Genomic DNA, 17,735 nt, shown 5'->3' on the forward strand with positions numbered 1-17,735 from the left:
TTCCTCAGTTGCTGTGGCGTTGCAGATAGGCGCAACATGCAGAATACGAAATTGTAATCAAAATGGCAGAGCTATTCACTATGCCACATCCACTTGTTCACAGTTTGAGGCAGCAATTTACATAAAACATATGTGCAATACCACACTTTTCTTCTGCTTTTTGATGAGTGTTTTTATCTATTTTGCATTGTTTCAATTAACATGACACCTTAACACCCTAAAGGTATGCATAGTCAAGGGCTTCACGATGCATTCGACAAGCTGGGGAACAGGTATAAAGAGACCACCAAACAAGCATTTTTGCATTTCACTGCCACAGAAATGCAGCTGCACAGTGCCTAATCAACCCACCAGTTTCGTACTTAAGTAGCGGAATGCCATAGATGCATAGCTACAGCAACAAGTTTTGCGTATATTTTTTAAAATTAAGCCGAGCACAGTTACTAAGAAGCCCAGCAAAGTGTTGCAGAGCAGCCTGATTATATCAAATCTAAACAGGGCTCCCTCTAAGCTCCCACCTTACTGCATAGTTAGCAATTCAACTTTAGCAGAAAACTGCAACAGCTGAAGATATGAATGCTGCAGGTTGAATTAAATGGCAAGAACTAAGTTCAGTTCCTTTTTCAATTCACTCGCACACAAAGGCTTTCAGACAAGAAGGTGAGCCCCAATTCCTTAAACATTGGCCTGAATTGTGCACCAGAAAGAATGTTGGTGATAAGAGACCTATTCTGGTCATGTAATAAATATTAAGAGCTGCTATAAGGAATTCCATGTGCCAACATAAAAAAAAAAAACTGAAAACACTCTGCCCTCTACATTCTTACACAGCAATAAACAAAAGTGTGGAAAGAGCACCTGGTTTTTGGGTCAGGGAAAAGCTCTGCTAACAAGAATTTGGGCAGGGTGCTCAGAATCTCTTCAGCCTTCTCAGGGGAAGTGCTGCTGGAAGTAGGAAAACAAACCAGAACAAGATAAACATCAGTCAAACATTCAGAAGCATTCAGAAACATTTAGAAGCACTCAGAAGACAAACATTCAGAAGCACCTGAAGCATTCTGGAGTGAAAGTTTTGAAGAAACATACCTAAGAATAGTAAGAAACCCTTGCCAGGAAAGAAGAAAAAAAATAAGTTGAACAAATCACATGCCAAACACTTGAAACTGGACTCATCTACAACCATTCAGGAACAATGGAACAAACAGAAAAAAAGTCTAATATAAAGATAAAAATGCCTACTGAATATACTCGATTAATGGTCGGCACAGTACTTGACACACTTTCCAGCGACATCAACGCATGCTGGCGCTCAATTTTTTCATGCCTCCGCTCGGAAGACAATGGCTCGCTTTATATGCTGCTGAACACGGTCAACCATGTTTGGCAGGTACGACTTGCTGCACAGTTGAGAGAAATTTAATTTTTTATGTTCATGCCTATAAAGCGCACATTCAGAACAGTGATGACGCAGTGGGGTACCTGTATTTATCACTGCATAGGCCTTATGCTGGAATAGCCTATGCGCCTGCTTCAAAAAATCAGGACAGTGAAACCTTAGTGCAGTGACGGTGATAGCACCTGCCTTAGTCTATAAAGGCGTGAAGGCAGCTAGAACGGCGGACTTTCCACAGTGCCATCTTTGGTGTCATTTTTATTCATTCTCTTTAGCATTTGTAGCCGGGTTTGCACCTTGGTGCCTCGTTCTGATTGCCATTCACATATTTGTCTACCTCCCTCCTCCACTTTCCCGAGTTGGATAGCACAATTTAAAAATAAAAAGACTGATCTATACAGAAGTGAATATGGTACTATTAAGGAGGCGCACAACTGTTAAATTGTGAAAAAAATGGCCGAAAAGAAATTTTTTAAAAATCGTTTTGCCTGTATGCCTTCATTAATCAGCTGCCGAGGTGGCAAAGGAGACTTCACGTGTGCTTCACACAGCCTTAACTTTGCTTCCCAAATGATTTCCTTCTGCTTACCCTCCTTACGGCAAGGTGCTGACAAGCGGCGGCTTCCCCCTGCGTTGGTACTTCGTAGCACCAATAATTCGTTCCAAACACCCCCCCCCCCCCCCCCCCTTTCTATGGCTTTTGTTCGCTAATCATTTGAATTTTCCCCTGTCCTTGAACTTTCGTCCCTTTCCTGCAGTGCATGCGAGTTGCCCTGCGCACCATGACCATGTTGACAGTTTCGCATAATGTGCCTGTAGTGGGGTTCGGAAAGCCTGGCCCATCCAAAGCAAATATATCCTGGCCTGGGGCTGGCCTCGGCATGGCCAGAGCCAGAATCAAAGGGTTTCCAAGTGGCCCGAGCCTGGCCTGCAGGCCGGGCTAGGCTGGCCCGAGCCTGTGCACAGCTCTAGCATGCATTCAGGAATACAGTGAGTGTGAAACCAGTCTTCTACCACATTTTTTACAGTCTGCACACATTCCATAAGGTGCAGAAGGAAAAATAATTCAGGGGAGCACTTAAGTCACTTTACATGCATCAAGGTGAAAGCCTCTGTCGTCCTGTTGACCTCTCTATACTCAGTTTCATACATCAGGTGCAACGCTGTGAAAGGTACGGTAGTAGTCCGGACGGGAAAATAAAGGGAGGCGTGTTACTCCGCGCTTGTTCTGTGCCCGAGTGGTCTAAGACACGAGAGAGGTAAAGCGTGACGTCAGCAGTAAGAATCCATCTGATCAAGTTCATGACAAATCTGTCATGTAGTAAGCCTGCAGACAAAGGATTCACCATGTTTCGCTCACCACAAGGAACGCACTACTCTTCGGTCGCGGATGCAGGCAGCGCAAGCAAGTGCGCTAGCTTTGACAGCGTTACACCTTATGTATGAAATCGAGTATAGATCAACACGATCTCACGCTTCTCGCGACATACTACACCTTCGTTATATCTGATATGTTTGCTATATCCAGTTTCAAGTTAAAACAGCCTTCTAAAAAACCCTTGTTTCGTCAGACTTGTTTGGCCGAGTGGTTAAGCTGATGGACTGCTAATCCATTGCACTCTGCCCACATGGGCTCGAATCCCATCCTCATCGAGATTTTGATTGACAGGTGGAGCGGATATTTCTTGTACACGTTTCCTGCGGACAGGTCTTGCTCACACTGATGAGGCAAGAAGGACTTTTGCCTTAAAATTTATTTCAAAAAAAGTTTTCCAGATATAATGCTCAAATTTTGCCCTTACGTAAAAAGCAGAAAAGTTTAATCAAAATCCATCAGAAAAATAAAGTTTGTGTTGAAAGCTGTGTCGCCCCTTAAATGGACAGATTATAAAACAAGTAGGTTATAACACAATGTGCGTTACTATATTTTGGCTATGAAATGTCACAGAAAAGCAAGGACTCACTCCCCGCTTGCAGCCAGCCTATCAAGCTGTTTGACCTGTTGCCACCACTGACGTTTGGCTTGTGAACGTCGCTCTGAAGGTGGCTCCTTGTGCTCAGTCTTAATCACGGGCACAAGTGGCGCTGTTTCTCTAAGGAGAGAAAAAAAAGAAATGCATGCCTTGGGTCAACTGTTCCAAGTCCCTACACAGTACTTTTCCAGGATAAAAAAGTCAAGAAAGAAGAAAGGTGAACATTCCAGCATATACTGCCTTTCCAAATAAGAACCAAGCATTCATGCAGCTTAAACAGAGCAGTTGGGCTGAGTAATAAGATCATGGCTGTAAACCTACACATTTACCCCGTTCCCCCTCATGGTAAACAACAGTTGAAAAAGCACAGCCACAAACTAGAGACCAGGGGGAGGAGTACCTGACATGATAGAAAACAAGGAAGTTAAAAAATCAGGCTGAAAAAGCTCAGCAGTTTGTGATCGATTTTGGACACATGCAAGCTGGCAACACAGATTTCACACCACTTTCTGCCATCTTGACATCACAACAGATTACCCACAGAACAACTTTTGGCACACTCACAGACCTTGAGTACTTTCCAATCTACACTCTCTCTCTGAATCCCATGGTTGTAAGCAGTCAAAGAATATGATCTGCATAGCCTTGTGTTCAACACAAGGACTCTGACAAATACAGGCAGCTTGAGCAGCAAGACCTTCAGGAAGTTAAAAAATTTAACTAGATTATACCACACTATCAGGCTGTAATGATTTCAATAACACATGCAGTGACTGCGTGTTTTTTTAACTGGTGGTATTGTGATGGAACAGCATCTGGCGGGTAAAACTTATATAAAAAATCCCAGATGTAAGCACCTTTACTTGAGATGGCTTTGCAAATTTATGTAGGCAACAAGCTTCTATACCTCATTGCCTGAAGAAACTGAAGAGAGTGCAGAGCACTGCAAAGTGGCAACTTGGCAACGAGGAGCAGGCTCTCAAAACCTTGAATTTTGAAATTACTGCCACAAGCTGTACTGTCACTAGCCTTTTAAACATCGCACTCTACAGTCTGCGCAATTCTGAGCCTAACCAATTTCACTACGTGAAGAACACAAAGATGTGCGTCCATGGGTCATGACACAAGAGCTACTGCTACTTTCGGAAAAAAATGGCACCAGCTTGAACAAGCCATGCAGTCAAGCCTTTTAATGAGCAGGAGATCAAACGGACTGGAACATTAAAGCTAAAGCATCCAGAAAATCTGCTTAATTTACCAGTCACCTTCACACTTGTCAAGGCACAAAACCAGAGAGCTCAGAACGAGATACTTGCTTACTGCACCATTTTCTTGTGAAAGCATAGCACTAACCAATGCAAACTCAAAGTAGGCAGAGCTCGACATTCTGCATGCTGAAGAATTTACGAGAATAGTTACATGCCTGGAATATAAAGATTGGCAACTAAGCTAGGTTACGTAGCCTAACTAGCTTTTTGCCAGGTCACATTTTATCCAGCTGCACTGCTCAAAAAAAAAAAATAAAACTTAAGGTAGTTAAAAAAAATGTAAATGATGTAGTGGATGCAGTTACACTTCCAACAGAGTGATCATACCTGTTAAATAGAGGCAAGAGGACACAGGTAAGCAAGACAAATGAGTGCAGGAGCAGCTTCAATCTGGTAAGTGATGAGCGGACTGACAAAATGGGTGCTGCCAAAAAAAAACACTAGCACTGCACTGTTAGTGCCAATGTTTATCTTAAGTACTGACCAGCACTGAAAATAATGTATTCTACTGAAGGCACTTAAGTCCCATCCACATGCATGCACTGTTCAGTTTCCCCATGAACACAAGACAAGCACGCACACAGACACATGCACACACACACAAACACACATGTACACCAATGTGTTAGTATAACAAGGAGGCTTTCCTTTTGTCATCTTTTATTAACATAGAAGTTGAACTTGTGTGCAAAACGAAATAAAAAGCAGCTTGCATCGACGACGAACCCCACTGCTTGTGCATATGAAATTTGCACAAACTTTGGCATGTACTATTATGCACAGTCATAATGAGATGGGATCTGAACAACCAGTGATGTGGGCAAGTTCTCCAGGGTGTCGGTTTTAAGTGCTGGTCCATTTGAAATTCAACAGCACCACTTCCATGAGTAACATTTTTTCATGGCTCGTTAATCTGTGTTGACACGTGCATAGTGCCCCTTGAGCACAGGCACTTGTCAAGACGTTAAACAGAACAAAAGTTTCAAAGCCTCAGAAGAATTAACAGCTGAGCTAGCCATCGGCTAGATACTTTAAAATGAAAAAAAGAGTTCTAAGTAAGATATAGATTGAAATTAACTTGCATTAGAAACAATTGAATAAAACAGCCAAAATTAAAATGTTTACTTTGTGTGCCAAACAGTCTGAGTGCAAGAAGCATGAAGCAAAAATAAATGTTCAGAGGAACAATGCTCTGGTAAGAAACCCAGTAATGGCAAATAACACATGTGTCATGTATTAAGGCCACTAGTCTCCAGCAATACCACGAAAAATCATGGATTTGAGTATTTTGGTGACGCACACCAGTAGGGAATGACAGTATGATGGGAAAATGATCAATTTACGGTGTTTGCATGGATACAACGCGAGGGGAGACAAACCTCAAAAAATTTACAAATATGAATATAGCCCTATCTTCAGGCCATTTATAGCAGACAGCACCTTGCAGCCACCACCATTCGGTATTTAGCGCCCCCCATTCCTGGGCCCATTTGCTGATCTTTCCGTACCCTAGCCCACTCGATTCTTTCAGTGTCTTCTTCGTGAATGGCTCGCGCCACCTTCTTTCAATATTTACAGCCGCCCCGTCAGCCCTTGCGTGCTTTGCCCGAAGGTCACTGAAAAGCTAGCTTCTCCCAATAGCTTGCGAGCCTGGCGGTTAAGGTTACTTCCATTACCCTTCAAAGCAAAAAAAAGAAAGCACACTATATATATTCATACTTGGTTCTAAATTTAACTCGAGGTGTGCTATGAAGAAGATTGCCTTAGAAAAAAAATTGGAGGGGACACTTAAGCTCCGCCTTAAGGGTATGACGCGATAGCACAATGGTATAATTCCCATATATTCAGAATGTCATTCTCTACTTTACGTCCATAGATCCCTGGGAGCCCTCACATTCCTCCTGGTGCAGTGGTGGAGCAGTTAAACAATGCGCCACTGCCCTGCAATGACAGGTGCTCCCAGTGGTGGGCCTTGTGTGGTCCAGGTTGCTCTTCCCGAGCGACCAATCAGTTTAACTGCCACCTGCCACGGTGGGCAGTTTGCTATCCGGTAGGCAGGTTGTGATGATGCCGCAAGGTCATCTGAACTACGTGGCCCACCTGCCTCCTAGGTTGCTCTCTGGGGACCACCTGCCGAGACATGCCCGTAATTTTTCGCTCAAAATGCAGACAGTGAATTTTTTGGAGAACAGGGTTTTTAATGCTTTCGCATTAAAAATTTCGTGTTATATCCGTGCAAACAAGGCAATCATCCAAAGTCAATTGAAAGGAAGGATCTTAACGAACCAAGATATACTTATGCCAAAAACTTGCACGTCAAGCTTCAAAGTCGATGCCAAAAACTTACACGTCAATCTTTAAAACTCTTGTTTCGAGTAATTACCAGCATCTGTTCTGGGGACTTTCTCTCGTTACCTGTATCGGGCTGTCCAGAAACAAATGTGAATGTCAAGTAGATGCCAAACATTTGTGAGGTTGCGTCCCTCTTGCAAATACAATCACCCCAGCAGGTGCCGGGTTGTGCACCAGGGCATCAACAGAGAAATCATTCAGTCACTCGGGACACTATGCCAAGCATGTGCTATTGTTCCAGTGAAGAAAATACCAAATGCTACCTGATGTCAAATTAGCCACTTAGATTTTAATTAAGATACTTTTGGAGTATGCAAGGCACGTTTAAAAGTTTATTTGATGTCTTCGATGGGATGCTGCAGATCGACAAGGTAAGCTGCTGGGAGAGTTGGTTTCGATATTTTATGACTACAGTGCAACGAACGGGAAGTAGGAGGAGGACACAGGCAGAGACAACAGCTTGTGTCCATGCCTGTGTCCTCCTCCAACATCCGGTTCGTTGCGCTGTAGTCTTCCATTACTGCAGAGATTCTTCTTCCTTCATTTGCAGAATTTAAAATTTTACAGCATAAAATGTTTGGGACCTTACGTCATGATCATGCTGCACAAAGGTGAAAGCCTACAGAGTTTCATCAAACTAAAAATTAGACCAATTAAAATTTCGTTTGGTATGGTTTGGTTTGGTTTGGTTTATGGGGGGTTTAACGTCCCAAAGTGACTTCAGGCTATGAGAGACGCCGTAGTTACGGGATCCGGAAATTTCGACCACCTGGGGTTCTTTAACGTGCACTGACATCGCACAGCTCATGGGCCAATTAAAATATAAAATTTAGCACTTGCAGTTAGATATGTCTGCTTCACTTAATTCCCTGCAGTCCGTTCAAGCCAATGGTAAAGGGACACTGAGGACGTATTGGAATGCGGCGTCCTTTTGAATCAAGCCAACTCCAAACACTAAGAGATCACTCTCACCAAAAACTGAGCTTTCATAGTCTAGAAAAGACCAAAAAATAAACAAAGTACATGAGTCACAATCACTGGCCGACTTCACATGTATTGCGTGCGTCGATACAGTACATGCGTCATTATCACTGGCCGACTTCACATGTATTGCGTGCATCGATACAGATTTTTAGGTGCGAATCCCAGAGGCCATGCTACACCACCACTCACTTCGGCAACTAATCCTCCTCGGCGTAAATTCCGCAAATGGAGGAAGAAGAATCTGCAGTATTCCATCGAAGACATCAAAAAGGAAATGAAAATTTTCCCTCCACTCAACTAAATTTTCTTGGTAATAAATGAGTCTTTTACTAACCTCCAACTCCCAAGTGGACTTTGATGAGCCAGACTTGCCGTTAGCTGACTGTCATTTCTGGCTCAAGAAGAGTACAGCTTATGCATCTTCTGGCACTCAGTGTCTGGTTTAAGGTGAGTAGGACCCGTCCAAAGCATATTTTTAGTTTGCTGACAGATGGCGGCATGGGTACTAAATAACCATTTTGGTATCACTTTCGAAAAAGAGTGTCCGTTAGGGATTATCATACCCAGAAAGAGCCAGAGCCACTGTCCCTTTAAATGCCAATGCAGATCAATTTTGCTTTTTCTACATGGTAGTGTATGGAAGCCAATCTGTCAAAGTTAATTCACTCAAGGAGCTCAAGGATTCCAACGTATGCAGCTTCTATGTAAAGCATGCCAAGTAGTTTTGCACTGGTGTTTAAAACAGTGATGTAATTGCCTATTAAAACTGCGGCGATGTTCAGGCTTTTCCTCACCACGTCAGAGAAGTGCAAAAAACCCAATGTTACTGTTGCCAAAATTTCAGATTTACGCCGACTCCGCCCGCATGCTGCCGTGAGCCATCTGATGCAGCCAAACAATGCGCAGTGGGCTTTACCTTCAGTGGCGCTGTTTTTCTTTCTTCAAGCAACAGTTTCTTCGCTGGAAACATAGTGCCGCCGTACACGACATTGCGGCCTCTGCCTGACGCTGAGCACTGTGCAGAAGCCTGAATGCAGGCGCGGCTTTATTTGAAAATTATGTCCTCATTTCATATGCTACCACAAAAAGACCTCACATGCTTTACCTGCAAGTTTTACAGCTTTGACCCTTTTAAGCTTGTTGAATTCCAAGACCTCTTCAGTTGCCCTTTAAGCAGAAACTGTTGCCATCATATGTTAATGATTAGAACAATGCTTGTCAGTACAGGTTGTGTCAGTGGTTAATTGTGAGAGAAATTTTAATCTGCAGCAAATGCAGTGTCAGCAAAAAATAAAAGCACAAGGCATCATGCAAAAAGCATGCAAGAACATATTAGGCAACTTCCACCTGTCGAACGAATTGTTCTGAAATATAGTAACTACAAAAGTGGCCAGCCCTAAAATGCAACACATCTACACTGTAGATTCCACACTATACCAGCTGGGCAACCGGTACTTTTCAACCACTTCATCGTTCTGTGAATTCTTTTCAGTCTCTTTAATTGGCTCCAAGAACAAATGTTTGCTCATGACACAGACATGGCGCAGTGCAGATTTAAAAAAAAAGAAAGGGAAAGAAATGGAGCTACTGAGACATGCAGTGATGTGCAGGCAACCCCCTCCTTTCCACAATCCAATGCGAGTTATGGCTCCAGTGCTGAAGCAGACTGCAAACAGAACCGCTTACAGCATGCCTGCACCTCCTGCAGTGCCAGGCTCAATCTTGACAACAGCCTGGAGGTTGGCAGTGACATCAGCCTCTCCCCCCGCTGCCCACAGAGGCATGTGCTGCTTGTGGCGCAGCTTGGGTGGAAGCACTCCTTGCAGGCGCTCCGCCGCCATTTTCTGCTTCCAGCGCAGCTTAGCTGGCAGTTTGAATGGAAACGACATCGTGAGGAGCGATGGAAGCTGCTGCTGGGTGCCATTACTCTCCCTGCAAAGAAAGCAAACGCACTGACTGACAAAAACTATAAGTGAGCACATGCTACATGCACTCTGCATTTACTGCAGGTCTCTTGTCAGGTTAACATGTTCTTACTCTTGTAAAGAGTAAGAACATGTTAACCTGACAAGAGACCCAACAGCTCCACCATAGTCTTTGGCCTCAGTGCAATGCTGCCATGAAATACAAAGAATGAAGATTACATAGCTGGTAATGCGGAAAACCAGCACTAGCAGCATGCGAAAATTATTACACACAGAAAGATGCAGCCCTTGGGGGTTCTTGCATAGCTCCCCTCCCTTTGCCCTCTCATGTCAAGCTTGGCTGTGTGGACAGAAAATGACCACAAACATGGCTCTCCCGGGAACCTTCGCTCTGTTTTTGTTTAGCGAAAATTAGCGACACGCGCAAAGCACGAGTTATGTGCACGCGGTGGTCAGGTGATCGTGCCCCTGTGGGCTGGCACCCTGCGTAGGGTAGACTGCACATCCTACCACCCATGCCTGCTCCCTTTGACTACCATGACGACTATGACACACACGGCCCTGAAACCCTCCCATTAACAGCTAGCACTGCAAAAAAAAAAAAAAGCCTTCCAATGGTTGCATGTTTGTATAGAGGTTAATATTTAGCCACGTGCCCTGCCACAACACCACAGGCCTACTCTTCAGGGAAGAGATCAAGAAGAGAATATTATTCAGCTTTCCCTCCTCAGTCTTCGGTACACCACCTTTCACTGTTGCAAAAAAGCAAATCTGCCAATTCATTGCACGCTGTACCACTGCTAACAGCACCATAACAAGTACCTTGCATACTGTACAGAGCCAGAACTTCCCTGTGCCTTGTCCGCAGCTGCCTCCTCTTGTAAGGCATGCTGATGCTCTTGAAGATTTTCACCCCACGGCTTGCACTGACTGCTTGACAATGGCATAAGCTTGCTGGTGCATGGGTCTGTGCTTGGCACACTGCAGATGAAAATGTACACCACATTAAGAGTTCCGTGTGGTGCTGTGGGAGCTACAAGGCATGCCAACAGGTCTGCAGGAAAAAAAAGAAAAAAAGAGTTCCATTCTTCAATCTTTACTTGTGTTGTAGATATATTCACATAGCTAGCAACTACACTGCGAGATGCGAGATACAGTGCTTCGAGAGGGGTAAGAAAGCCAAATTCTGGGTTGCTTGCCTTCTGTGGAGCACTGGTAGTGTGTGGCATATGGGCTAAGAGAGGTGCAGTAGTGGAGAAGTTGAGCTTCTTTAAAGGGCAACTCTGGCGTTTATACCACCGTGAATTTTACTATAATTTTCACAATACCTTCACAGTTTCTGGCCTTTTATGCATATTACGCAGCTGGACGCAGATTTGTTTAAGTGCAAATGAATTTTAAAATTTCCATTTCATGGCCTATCAGGGCAATTTCTACGGAGCCATCTTGCGTCTACAACATCCCAATTTGCATGCTTGGTATTAGGCACTTAGTTGGGCGTACGCAGCAAGCTTGCGTACGCATCACCTACTGCGTTACATACGCTTTAAATAGTGTAAACATGACACATTTAGTTAACCGTGCCATAGAGTCCCTCAGGGGCACGTGTAAATAGTAGTGCCATCTAGTGACAAGACGTCAAAGCAAATCAATGCTGTATTGAAAAAATTTTCATCCATAATTACTGATAACGAGGGTCAGTGCATTGCGAGCCTCTTTTTGTTCCAAGAAGAAAAACTATGCAAATAGAAAAAAATGTAACAACTGACTAAAAGCTAGAGAACTGCTTCGCCAGGTGTCATTGCTAAGAGGAAAACTCTGCATTCAGTTAGCTCTAATAGCTTGAAAAATAGCCAGATTATCTAAAAAACAGGGGCTAGTTATCACTTACACCTCTACATGTGGGCGAGTGTGTGCAAAATAAAAGCGAATTGCTAACATTTATCACATTGTAGAATACAGTGGCAACATGTATTCATTCTGAAGAGGGCGAGCAGGGCGCCACCATCTTGTCAACGCATCCCGTAACTTGCCCGCAGCGGGCACATGCTTTGGTTTTTTATAGCTCGCACGCCCCCAAGATGCTGAGAGATGCGTAGCATTCTGCACATGCACATTCGCTGCCCGTAGAGTCGCTGCATGATAAAAGTGTCTATTTGCTCAGTTTGCTGAAGGAGAAAATTTCAAGCTTGTTCTTGGTCATTCCAGGTAAATGATGACTTAGCATTTGCTAGTTTAGCCAATTAACAAGCACACAATAGGTTTTGTGACAGCACCTATAATGCTCTAGGTTATTCTGTTGTGATGTCATAGTGTGGTCAAAACCCTAATTTCGATTTCCCAGTTTTTGCTGTTTTGAAATACTTTTACAGTTAAACCCCGCCAGAAGAAAAATTGCAACGGCGAAATTTCCGCCACAAATGAAATATTTCGGATTCCCTGTCGTCATAGAAGGCAATGAAATTATTTCCCTCCACAATGAACAATTTTCGGAGCGAGGTTCTGCTTCAACGGAATTTTTTTTTTTGCCATCCATATATGCACGTATCTCGTTAGGCTTCACCAAAAACAGCAACCAAAGACAGGCACTTTCAATAGCGCAGTTGACATTCCACGCTGAATCGGAATTAATGCACAGACGTGCACATAAAGGTGCGATGCAGCACATGACAGCCTGTGATGGTTTTGCCCATGGCTTGGCTTCTGAGATTGCGAACCAAGACCGTTTGTGCAAGGCAGCTTTCAGCTTTTTTTGCTCGTTTCAGTGACAAAGGCATAATTAAAATTAGTTCTGCGTTCATTTCACTGTGCAGCTTTATGATAAGCGGAGACTAGTTCCAAAGCGCTTTCTCAGAGGCTTCATTGCAGAGCATGTTAGCCCGTAAGACGCCTGCCAGTGGCTAGGGTGCACTCTAGTCTCACTTTTGTGCCGCAGGCAAGCATTGTGATGTTTTATTTTTTTTCTGCCTCGTGAGCCCAACACTGACTTAGTACAGGTACTGCTGCATGGTATATTCATACCGCGTGTCGCAAATAGTCTTAGAATTAGAATTAGAGCAACCGCATTTCTGGCACATGTCTAAAGCATCAGTTTCAAAGTGCATGTGACCCCTACCAAGAAAATATTTCGAAACCGCGAAAGATCAAAGCTGACAGATATCTGGAAAACAAATGCTGTTCATTATGGCCAGATTTCATGAAAACGAAGCTCATGGTTCAACTAAACTTTTCGAGAGTCCGTGAATTTCGTTGTAGCAGGATTGCAGTGTACTCAGCATTTTGAAAAACTGGTTTTTGTACTGAAGCAAGGAGACAAAGGAATGCAATACAATATCAACTCAATTTTCCGAAAGCTCCGGGGTTGCCCTTTAACATGCAACAACAATGGACAGCACACGAGCGTTCTTGTATTCTTCCTCCACTGAAATGCGGCCACCATGGCCACATGAAATTATCCTGTGCCCAGTTAATTATTTTGCAGTCCAATTTTGTCTCGAATTCTGGTTTCGGTTTTTGACAGCCGAATGGTGGCTATGACAAAGAGAAATTGAAGTCACATGAGCTATAAAAAAAAGGCAGCAATATAATAGTTGCTTGCTCATTTGTAGTCATTTCAGCCCATAGGGCAGGCTTGTGCTAACAGGTTGGATGAACTAAAACAAAATAATGGTTTGGTTTATGGGTGTTTAAGGGGACACTGAGGAGAAATTGAAGTTTGCTTGTATCGATAGAATAGCAGTTCCTGATGCCACTCTTCCTGAAAACAAAGCTCTTGTAATGTAGAAAATAGCAAGAACCGAAATACAGGTATCGCCGCCACAGGCCAATCTCGCAAGTACAAGCGTGATGACTTCCTAGGACAAGAGGCGCCACCTTGGAGGAATTTTCTTTACTTCATGGACGTCACGAACCTCTGAGGCTTGCAAAGGATGGTTGCGCACCGCACCGCTAGCCGTCAGAAATCACGGAGTCTGCATTTACGTCATGATTCACGTCACTCCGTTCTGTGACGTTATGAGAGTTGCCGTGGCGTCATAAGAGTTCCTTGAGTTTGAATCAGAGGGGCGGGAAAAACTTTTTCAACTTCGAATCCAAATTTCTTTGAAATAAATGCATCTTTCGCGCCCGGACAAGCGGCAACAAAGCCATGAAATGTTGAACTATCAGATTTTGCTAACAAAAAAATTGATAGAGTTCTCAGTGTCCTTTTAACGTCCCAAAGCGACTCCAGCTATAAGGAGCACCGCAGAGAAGGGCTCCGGAAATTTCAACCACCTGGGGTCCTTTAACGTGCACTCACATCGCACAGTAAAGCAAAGTAATGATCATATTGTAATTTTTGTATGCCTCCCATCACTAAGTGTTCTTGTATGTAAGACATTACCTGATTGTTGAAACAACCATTAAAGAGGAAACTCAAATTATTTGCTGGATGGGGGCAAATTCCATGCAATGTTTAATGTTTGTTAATGACTTACATTATTCTTTAAAAAAATCAAATTTGAGTACTGCATTCCTTAGCCCCTGCACGCTAACAATACTGGAATGTGATGGGCGAGCACATCTATATGAACCCAAGGTTGCATTGCAAACTTTCCTTGTTAAGACTGTGCAGAAAAAAAAATAAAGCCACTTACCCGAAGGGTACGATGAGTGACCATCGCTAGCTGGTTCACAAAATGATTAACGCAACGGTGACACCATGCATGACGCTATGCCGACTGTGTTTCTGTTACGGGAGGGTTCAATGAGTGCTTTGTGGCACGAGATGTTTGGGCACCAACTTCATCTTGTTGAGCCGCGAGTTTGTGGGCAGCGTCCAAGAGGCATTTGTCCTCTACTCGACCTGCTGAATGTTTGTGGTTCTAACCGCTTGCTTACATGCCCAAGTCGTGCGACGCATCTGCAGGCGGACGACACAGGTCTGTCTATCACTGGCTGCTGTGATAGACCTTCACTGGCTGCTGTGATAGACCTTCACTGGCTACTGTGTAACCCATAGCTTTGGTGACAAAACATGATTATTTTGAGCACAAATACTGTTTAAAAACACTGGCAATAATACAGACTAGAATGTGAAAAAACACAACATAACAGTCAGTGCCCATGGTTGTGGTGATTACTCCTACTAATACTACAACTATGTGTTCTGTGGGTGACTACCAAGTTTTTTAGGCACTGCTTTAGTGCAGTGAAACTTCGTTATAGCGAATAGGTAAAAAATAAAAAAAATAGTTCGATACAGCCGAAATTTGTAATATAAAATTTAGACAAACTCATGCTGAAGAAGTGAGATTTAGTAAGTGAAAGAACAGGAACTGGGAGAGACAGTTTCCATAGTTTTAGCACCTTTTCAAAGCCCCTCGCGACGATTGTAGGCCACAAAAACCCAGCGGCAAGTGCTTGTTAGGTCGCTTCCTCGCACAGCACCACAGCACGCGGTGGCGGCGGCGGCACGTCACACGCCAGCCATGGTGGCTCAGTAACATAATAGCAGTGTCCCGTAAAAAATCGGATGCCAGGATAAGAGCTATTGCTGTTTTCACTACCTCTCCTTCATGACAGTCAATATGAGCAGAGGATGGCTGCTAGATATCTACAACTGACCATGTCACTGGTTCCGGGGCACTATTGATGGGTGCAAGAGGCACAAATGGATGCCAGCCATGTGGCTACTAGCTGTCCTTTCCGCAAAATCTGTGGCACTGTTGGCAAATGCGAGATAAAGTGAGAACAGTGGCGCAAACGCTTGCCGCACCATTATCAGTCACCCGTGTAGTGATGCAAACCTGCCGCCTGCCATCAGACTGGGCATAGCTTGGTGCTCGGCAGTTCGGTATAACAGTTTTATGGCAAACCATGTTCAATATATATATAAAGTAAAAATGCATGTTGGTTAAATTTAGGAACAGATCAATACACCAATAATTTGCAATATCCGTGTTCGTTATAACGAGGTTTGACTGTATAACCAAAATTTGAGCCCATCATGTGCCATCCAGTAATTGCAATAAACAGCACAATGCACAAGCCTAGAGTCAACTTGATAATCCAGCATTTAGGCACACATTCCACTACAGGATGTGGCTTTACCAAAGGAAATGCAAATATTCCATGTTTTATGTATAAAAAATCCAATTAAATATGACCCAAGACCCATTTACTTTAAGCATGCCTGCACATACCGATTTAATTTTGGAAACTAGAAAATGGCTGCAGCAAACAGTACACATGAAAGGATTTAATTTGTTCAGTCTCCAACTGGCCACAAGGCTGAAGAGAGATATCAATAGGGCACTGCCTTTTCTAAACATGCATTTAAAACTAAATTTTTTAAGCCAGACAGAGCAGGAAGCTGGGTGCTCACTGAAAAAACCTAGGCCAACAAATGTACTCCCAAGCAAGCAGTGTGCCTTGAGGCCTCTGCAGCCAAACATCTGAGCTCTCACCATCTTTGCTTCATTGCTGCACTGTGCTGGCACTAACCCCTGCTTTACGATGTTGAGAGAGTTCTGCCATACAGAACAGTGCAGAATGATGTGCTGCAGTTACGCTCTGTTCTCTATGGCAAGCAAGTAATTTGCTGGCAATTTCTTCACCGCCACTCTTGGTGGCGGTGCTTGTTCTGCTGCTGCTGCAAGGCACATGTAGTTGCAGCCAGCAGCATGTTGAAAGCAGTGCCTTTGAGTAGTTGAAGTCTTAGCACCCCATGCATCTGAAAGCACACCAATGGCATTCTATGCACTGCAAAGAATGCCACTGTCGCTACTTTATTTTCAGTATGGTTATACTTGTTTGCTGCACGTTCGCCCAGTCCTTGTAGCCGGTTGGTATGGTGTTTGTTTCGTGCACCAGAAGACTCTGCAGGAGTGGGCTCAGTTCTAACCAGTGCTGCGCTTTTTTGTTCTGGATTTGTCCAGGGTTTCCACGACATACAGAAAACTCTTTAGAGACCAGGCATGTAACACATTCTCTGTTAAACATATGTATTAAGCTAGGTAGCAGTTAGTTTAGAATACATTAAAAACAAACCAGATCAGTATTAAGCTAGGTAGCAGTTAGTTTAGAATACATTAAAAACAAACCAGATCAGGTAAAATTTTGAAATTTCTTTGAATTAGCCATAAGTATGAATCACCCTGCTCATCTAGTCTAGTGTACTGTTCTAAGAGGCATGGCACAGTGCTGGTGCAGGTCACATACCTCTGCCCCTGCACCAGCAGTTCACTTTTAAGGCCAGAGTTGCCTCTGTACAGATGGTGCGGCACTGTCATCATTGCTTGGCTCCTGTGCGGCTCATCTTCAATCTTGATCGGGCTGGAGTGGGCCACACAAAACCTAAAAGGAATTAATAAAGTCCTCACTGATCTGTTGCAGGGGGCAGCGGAATCCTAAAGTCGATACACATTCCATACATCACAACCATCCGCAGGCCTCTAGCTCATGTTATTTACGAGGGTTGTTCAATGTATTCTGCCTCCTGGTCTGCAATTTAATAATTGGTGAAAATGAAAGATCTTACAATCAAAAGACAGCCTGAAATGTCTCCTTTGGGAGGAACAATTCATTTTTTGACATAGCCCCGACAGACGTGAAAACAGTTCCGCCATCGATGCACTAGTGCTTGCATGCCATCAAGATGAATGAGGCCAGCTGCTGACGACACCAACTATGCACTGCATTGAAGACCTCTTCATCGAGCGCGAAGCACCTGCCCTTCAAAGCTTCGGGAACAGCCAAAAGCCCCAAGGCGTTAGAACCGGACTATCGGGTAAGTGAGGCAGAACGTCCCTGAATTGCAGCTTCTCCAAAGCGGCAGTTGTCTCGAGACTTGTGCGTG

The 17,735-nt window shown here is 43.8% G+C and overlaps 1 protein-coding gene across 3 annotated transcripts in view; it reads right to left on the reverse strand.

Moving 5' to 3' along the window:
• LOC144125879 (uncharacterized) overlaps positions 1-17,735 on the reverse strand; it is a 61,593-nt gene that overhangs the window by 4,892 nt on the left and 38,966 nt on the right. For all 3 annotated transcript variants that reach the window (XM_077659655.1, XM_077659656.1, XM_077659654.1), the window contains 5 exons: positions 17,099-17,233; positions 10,718-10,876; positions 9,657-9,902; positions 3,358-3,486; positions 859-945 (listed from right to left, as the gene is read on the reverse strand). In XM_077659655.1, the coding sequence (XP_077515781.1) occupies positions 859-945; positions 3,358-3,486; positions 9,657-9,902; positions 10,718-10,876; positions 17,099-17,233 (756 nt within the window). The remainder of the gene's footprint in view (positions 1-858; positions 946-3,357; positions 3,487-9,656; positions 9,903-10,717; positions 10,877-17,098; positions 17,234-17,735) is intronic.

Source organism: Amblyomma americanum, chromosome 3, assembly GCF_052857255.1.
Source record: "Amblyomma americanum isolate KBUSLIRL-KWMA chromosome 3, ASM5285725v1, whole genome shotgun sequence".
In the NCBI taxonomy this organism is placed as follows: Eukaryota; Metazoa; Arthropoda; class Arachnida; order Ixodida; family Ixodidae; genus Amblyomma; species Amblyomma americanum.